The sequence below is a fragment of the Macaca nemestrina genome, chromosome 6, assembly GCF_043159975.1.
Source record: "Macaca nemestrina isolate mMacNem1 chromosome 6, mMacNem.hap1, whole genome shotgun sequence".
In the NCBI taxonomy this organism is placed as follows: domain Eukaryota; kingdom Metazoa; phylum Chordata; class Mammalia; order Primates; family Cercopithecidae; genus Macaca; species Macaca nemestrina.
The window spans coordinates 26,599,700-26,607,199 of NC_092130.1; the positions used below are offsets into that span (position 1 = coordinate 26,599,700).

General features: G+C 45.3%; 1 protein-coding gene and 1 long non-coding RNA gene across 6 annotated transcripts in view; one reads left to right on the forward strand and one right to left on the reverse strand.

The window, feature by feature from the left end:
* Positions 1–7,500, reverse strand: part of LOC105482410 (glutamate ionotropic receptor AMPA type subunit 1) — a 322,484-nt gene that overhangs the window by 9,088 nt on the left and 305,896 nt on the right. For all 5 annotated transcript variants that reach the window (XM_071098181.1, XM_071098179.1, XM_071098178.1 and 2 more), the window contains one exon: positions 2,099–2,233. In XM_071098181.1, the coding sequence (XP_070954282.1) occupies positions 2,099–2,233 (135 nt within the window). The remainder of the gene's footprint in view (positions 1–2,098; positions 2,234–7,500) is intronic.
* Positions 1–7,500, forward strand: part of LOC105482409 (uncharacterized) — a 42,074-nt gene that overhangs the window by 3,895 nt on the left and 30,679 nt on the right. The gene's annotated exons all lie outside the window — the stretch shown is intronic.

The following is a 7,500-nucleotide window of genomic DNA, read 5'->3' on the forward strand; positions in this document are numbered from 1 at the left end:
GTCTTAGACAAGCAGTGAGGAAAAAGGAACTCCTATAATCTGTACTGGGCCAACTCTGGGCCTCTGGTTTGAGTCATGGTCTATTGTGAAGGTTTTGAGGGATGGTACAGGTTGTAGCTCCCCTAGTTCTTGTCCTGTTCCCCTTTTTTGCCCCTGGAGTAACCTTTCCTCATTTTGGAGGGTAAGGTAGGAGAGTCTTTGGTCCTATGTTTTGAATGGAATGGTCAAAGAGCTTTGAGTAGGTTCTAGGAGTTCTTGTTTGTTCAGCCAAGCTCCTTGGAGGCCTACACTGGGTTTAGAGTCTGAAGCCCATGCCTTTGTAGTTCTTGTCATTTGAGAGGACCTGAGAGGGACCTGGAGATGGATGAGCTGGTCAAGAGAAGGACTGGGGTGTTCCTAGGTCCCTGGTGAAATGTCATTGAATTTCCATTCCTTAATTGTTCCTTGTTGTGTCTTGGAGAAGTTGCCTTTTAAATGGACTCTATGAAACAGAAGACAGGGTGAGGGATTGACCCATAAAAAGGCACATGAGTGGGAACATGAGGTGGGGGCGAAGGTATGGAGTATGTGAGGAGAGCAGATTGCTAGGATGTGAGTGGGGTAGGTAGGCTGACAGGGAAATGCTGAATACCAGGACAGAAGGCCCCTAGCTCCTCATGCACAGAACTAAATAGAGAATTTCTAAACAGAAGGAGCAAATGCCCAGAGATGTCTTCTCCAAGGGCGACCCCAGAGGTATGTGTAGGATTGAGGGCCCAAGGCAGGGAGACGCTGGGCAGGAGGCTATGTTTGGATCCAAAAGTGGGCTTACTGAGCTTGGAGCCAAATGTCTGTTGAAAAGTGGGCTTCTTAGGGTACATTCTCATAAGGCAAATTCTACCAAGGGATCTTGTTAGTCTTGTCAAATCAAGATAACAGTATAGGTCAACATATCACCATGGGTACATTGCCCAGAGGGACTGCACTTCTCTTCTCTTCTCTATCTAGATCCCACCTGTCCTTCTTAATATTGGCATCTTCCTGGAAGCCTTCTTCAATCTTTCTTCTCTAAATTCCTATAGGCCTTCCTATCTATGCCATAGCTTGCCTCACTGAGTAATTATATTGTGCCCATTCTTTGTGGAAGGTGAAAGGTGCTGAAGATCATAGAATGCACCTCCCTCCTCTCTGAGTCCTCATGATGCCTTGCTCATGGTATTGTTCACATGATTAACTTCCATAAATAATTTCTTACTGAAGCTAAATGTTGAGGGGCTTTGAAGATCATTTAATCCAAATTCCTTTTTGATTCTTGAATCCATATCCTTGTTAAGAGTTATTCATCCTCTACTTGTATACCTTCAGTGATGTTGAAACTTGCTACTTTTTGGGATAGTCTAGCCTTTCTTTAGACAGCTCTTTCAGAAGAGTAAATTTAGTGTATCGTGTTAACATTTATCCTCTATCACCTTTAGTCATCTGTTCTTGTTGTATATTTTGGTACTCCATAGAACTAGCCTGTTTTCTTTTTCCACTTGGAAAGTATTGGTATTTTACAGACTACTCTTAAATCCTACACAATTCTCTTCTCCAGTTCCCTTTAGCTACATTTGATGTGGTTTGGGGTCATCTCACTAATCTGCTTACCTTTCTCTGCACATGGTCCTCTTTGTCAATGTCTATCTCTTAGAGTGGAGCCTAAGAAAAGACCCAATTCACCAGGGTATGACAAGGTCAGCACAGAGTAGAGGGTAGACATCCTTTCCTCTCTTTTGCAGCCACACTTCTGTTGCAACTTCAGAGAGAATGAGCCTTGGTAGCCATCACTCTTGCCTCTCGCTGTGCTGCCTGTCCATGTAAACTGCTAACTTTCAATGTCACTGACCCCTCTCTGGCAAATGCAGTTGTTTTCTTGGACCTTGTGTCTGGCCCGACACACCCCATCTTCCTTCCTTTCTCACGGCTGCCTTTGTCCCTTCCTCCTAACAGCTTCCTGCTTCCTGTCTTGTGCTGACCTCAACCACCTGTCATTCCCCACCCTTTCTAGAAAAGGGACTCCCAGGAAACCCAGCTGCATCACAGAACAGGTTAGGAAAAAGGCCCGGGAAGACGATGCCACCTTCATCCGCTTGGATTCACTACGGGATTTGTAGCAGAACTCGATTAAGGCAACCAGCATGGCTAGTCCAAGTCCTCCGATCAGGATGTAGAACACTCCCGCCACATTGCTGAGGCTCAGAGCGCTTGTCTTGTCCTAAGAAGAGGAGGAGGGAAAGGAAGGGGAGGGGGAAGAATAAAGTGAGTCAAGAGACTAAGGACCATCCAAGCAGCAGCATATTTACACACATACACTCAACCCCACACCCTCTTTAACATTTGCAAAGGCTGGATAGGCTATTTATTCATTGACCAAGTGTTAAACATTCCCCAGGAAAAAAGTGTGTGTCTATGTGTATTTATAAATTTTCCAAGCCTCCCTGATTATGTTGAATTTGTAATTACAATTCCCCACTCCTCAATGCCTTTTCTAGGGTGAGAGACATCACAAGAAATTTAGGGCAGCTTCTACCAAAATTTGCACCTTTGAGCTTACCCCATTCTTTCAGAAAACCATGTCCCTTCCTTTTCAGCTTGATTCCTGCCTCTCCCCACCGCATTTTCTCTGTTGCTTGGTAACGTATTGGCCTCGCTCATTGTTTATGTCTGTGAGCATTTTTCTGAGAGTTGGTACTTACAATGAACTTTCCCCTAGATGTGCATTCGATTTCAATTTAATAAGACAGTTATTGTATGTATAATAAAGACCAACTGATATATATGTTAACTTACTGCTCTGAGTGCCGATTTAGGGGGAAGAAAAACTAGGGGGCTTAGAATAGTAAAAAGGCACTGAGAGAAAAATGGCTCTTTTAAATCTTAATAATTATGCTTAATTGACACCATTTTTCCTGTTGGAGGTGCTTGCTAAAAACACTGGAGGCAGACCCAGGTGGCTGAATTTAGAAATCTCTGTTGCCTGCGATAAAAGATCTTACACTGGTTTGGGAAGAGCAGGGTCACGAAAAGAGTGCTTCATTCCTAGGAGTCTGAAGACAAGTACTCATGTCTAGTATTAGGTGGCCAGAGCTCACCCTGTGGAGCCAGAAGAAGGCCACTGGTCTGCTGAGATCATCCCTGAGTTCTGTCACCTCCAGTGGGGTTCAAAAGTGAAAGTCTGAGGGACAACACTTTCCCAAGTGGTGAGAACAATCAAACACAACTGATGGTCATGGTGAGAGGTAATGACGCAGGAAGCAGGGCGAGTTGCTCAGTCAAACTCTTGACACAGGCAGAGGAACATTTTTAACTTTTAGAATACTCATTCCTAGATGTCATGGCAGCTCTAACACCTTTGTTTATATTGTTTGTTCATGTACAATAAATGTCTCATTGAATTAAAATGAAATGCATGCCTCAGTTGGCACAGGTACACACCATCATTGGCTAGTTGGTGGCACTGGATAGGATATGGCCTTTATACCTCTCCATGTGTTCCTTTTCAAGTGGGGATGTAGGTGTGCCATGCAAGGGGTGGCCTGTGTTGCCCTAGAGACTTCGACTGACATTTGCCTATTAGAATCTGGGCATATGGAAAGGAATCGCTTATTGACCAATAAGTCAGTGACCTCTGCCCTGGTTCTAGTTGGTGCATTGTACAGGATTCAGCAGGACTGAGCTTGGGGACTGTAGCTGGCAAATAGCAGCATCCCTTCCCTTCCAGTAGCAGCTTTGGCCAGCAGAGCTGTAGGATTATCTGAAGCATGCCCCCTTGGTGGCTTCCTGTATCGCTAAAGCAGATGGCTCTTGAATATAGGTTACACTTGGCAAGGCACAGCCTGGCTTTGGAAGCAGTAGAAATGATTATTCAAAGGACTCAAAGGGGCAAAATTTCTCCAGCTCTGCTGTAATGACCTGATAAGGGTAATGTGCAAAAAATGAGTTCAGTGCTTGGTTCAAGAGTTGGCTGAACAAGTAAATTCCCACTTCACATGATTTTTAGAACACTCAAAATGTCTCCCTGTTTGCTGTTGAGAAGTCATGTATTTCTTCCTCTGGAGAGTAATGCTTTAGAGTCCTTGGGGGACTTACAGTTCACAGAAGTTCCTATAAAACTCTTCTGTTAAACATGGGGTTAGGAGGCATGTATTATCCGCTCAAACCTTAGTAAAGAATGGTGGACAGTGGAGCTCAGAAGGAGTAGGTACAGGGACAGGCCTGAGGGCAGGTGGAAAACAAGAAAGCTGGAGGCTGCTGACTTCATGAGCTGATCAGTGTTTCCATACCCAAAGCACACCTTGCCCCTTTGGTCACCAAGCTGTTTTCTTCTTGAGGTTTACCTGGTTGTGGATGGCCTCCAAGGACAAGGGAGTGATGGGCATCTTTTTCTGTTATTATCTTCAAAAGACCCTAAGAGGGTATCTGCCTCCCTGACTTACAAGGAGGAGCATTCACTTCCAGTATATCTAGGAAGGAAGTGGGGTGAGATCTTCATATGGATGTGGGGTGGAAAGGCATGTTCTATATAAGCAAAGAAGGAGGGTCTAATGACTGATTATGTCTGGAGGTGAAGAGCATCCTTCACTTTAGAAGAAGGTCTCTGGCCCAGGGAGATGGCAATGTGTGTGACGGGGGATACATCCTTTACAAAGAGGACAGTTAGATGGTATAGGAACTGCCACCTTTTGCAGGATGCACAATGTCATTTATCGCTATTTATGCTGACACAGCTCTGTAGTAGAGGAATCAGGAAAGACCTCTGGAATCAAGGGAGAACCTGGGCCCAATTGCCACCAATATCACAGGTAACACAACCACCTAAATTCAGATTTATTTAATAGGATGTGGGATGAAGGACTGGTGTTGGTGTAGTCTTAGTCCACATAGCTGAGGAGTTTCCATTTACACAAGATGTTCTGATTCCCCTTAAGCTTGTCATTAGCTTTTTGATAAGATCTTTCTAAGGAGGCCTGAGGCTATGGTCTTCTGTTTAGTTGCCTTTACTGACTTTCTTTGTCTCACACTGTGGGAATAAAATGGGACATCCTGGGGCAGGGACAAAAATCCCTTTTATTTGAGGACCACAGCTCTGGTTCCTCTGTTCCACAGCATCCATAAAAGAGGCAGCTTCCTCATGGATCTGCGTACAAACAGCTACTCACATTTCACAGCAACACACTTCCTAGCTGTGATCAGGGACGGGGGAGAGATGGAGTTTAAGTCTTCTGAGCACCCCTCAGGGCACCCCGTTCTCCTATTCCATAGCAGCTGCACACCCCAAAAGCTAGGCAGCTTGTCAGTGGGGGTGGAAAAGTCACAACTCATCTCCCGCCAGGAGTGGGGAAAGAGAGTGACAGTACCAAGAAGAGTGACAGGTGAAAAGAAAAATAAAACTCTTGTCTTGCAGAATCGCTGGGCTTGTTGCTATGGTGATGAATGGTGACGAGTGGTGATGAGACCCCCCCCACTCATCTGTTCTCCTTAACCTGTTGTCTTGATTTGCTGTCTCCCTCATATAGAAAGGAGATTTCACCCCCATATTTCTCCTTGTTCTTCCCACATATTGGGGGACTGTCTCAGTCTCCCTCTGTGCTTCTGAGTCAACGTCCCTTCCAAGAATGTAGGACTGATTCATGAGGAGGTCTGAGCTAGGCCTAAGGCAGAGAGACTCGAAGCTTTCTTTATGGAATAAGCAGAAAGCTCTAGGGAGAAGCCCAGGCTTTTGGTTGTCAGACCAGTCCCTTCCACTGAGACTGGTGCTGCCTGCCATCAAGACCTGCTAACTCTGGACCAAGCTTCAGTTTATCCAAATGCTTCCATTCCTTCTTATCTTCTTGGAGAAAGTTTAAACTCGTACAAAGCAAAAGTACAGTTTTCTTCTCTCTATATCCTACCGAAATTCCATACAATTTTCTGTTATGCTTACATCTGGATTTTTAGGGGCAGCCTACATGCCCTCCACATGCTGAATCTGTAATCTGACTTAGCCTTTTGGGGCCACAAAGCAAGGTCCACCCATTAGCCTTTCTGCTACAGTAGGCTTTCTCTTGGGCTTTTTCAAAACTGTATTTTTGGCTTAAGGACCATTTCCCTGAGCAGTTGACTATTTCCTGGGAGTGAAGGCTGAGTGGTTGGCTAGGCTCACTCATTAGCTAAGACCAAAGTGAGAAAATTATGGGGAGGTGGATTTGGTTCAACTAAAGGAGGAGCTTTTAAATAAACAGAGCTGTCCAAAGGTGGAATGCACTGCCATAGGAAGTGGTGAGTTCCTCAAACATGAACACATTCAGGAAGATGATGACGAGGTCATCTAAGGAATTCAAGCACTGAACACAGAACTGGACCAAATGACCTTTGACACTTGTCCCCACTCCCAAAACATTTGAGGCACCTAAGAAGTTTCTAGAGGGTCTGGGATTATGCCTTTTAAAAATTCTCCCTAGAGAATAATACCTTTAGGGAATGCATAAAAGGAGCTCATGTTAATTGGTAACGTCAGCTGTTCCATTTCCAATCTAGGCCAGTTCCCTAGCCTGCATATTTTCCCCAAGAGCAACACAGGATGGGAATTGGCCCATTGTTCTAATAATTGGCAAGGCAAATAATCTGAAAGTGATGGTTGTGGGGGTGGCTCTTCTCAGCAGTGTGTGCTCAGGGACCGGCTGCTGTACAATGCACCGCAGAACATCCTGACTCAAAACAAAATTGCATTAAGGAGATGACGTGGCTTGTGGAGGGGAACCCAAGGACTGGCTAAGGCTGAGGCCTCTTCAAAAGCGGGAGGTATTTTTCATAACAGAAGCATCAGTCTGAGGGTAACATGGGTGTGTCCACAGAAAACCTTCACTCTGAGTTGAATATGTGCTTGGACTATGCGTTGGTGAGTAGGGGTCTTGTATGTTGGGAAATTGTCCCCAGAGGTGTTTCTGGCTCAAGGCCCAGAAGAGAGTTTTAAAAGAAACACTTTTGTTTTTGTCTAGTCCCTTCCTCTAGGGCAGTGATGGGAAATTTAAGGATGTGTGGCTTTGGGACTTTGGACAGGATCCAGGGTGTTCTGACATTCAATCTCTGATATGGATAACTGCTGTATGTTGGACATATTATCTTGGACCACACATAACTCCCAGAAGATTCACGTAGAAGTCACTGGTTCTCTCCAGGCTGTTGCCTACTGTGCCTCATAGAAATTGGGAACCCTGACCCTGAGCAGGAATATAGCTGGAGCCCAAAGTCTCTATGGCATGGGGGCAATGGAATGACTTCTGCATCTCTTGGTCTCAAGGGCTTTCTTTCTCCACTCACATCCCTCTGACATTGCCCTCCTGGGGTGTCTTTAGTGCAGGAACATTCAGTGGGAAGGGGAGGGAGCAAGTGGAGTAGAGCATCATTGTGTGAATTCCCGGGTCCTTCCAGGTGGCCAATGCTCTTTACCTGTGAGAAGGGCAGGGATGGGGCTTGTACACAGTGTGTTTTCAGTCCTTTTGC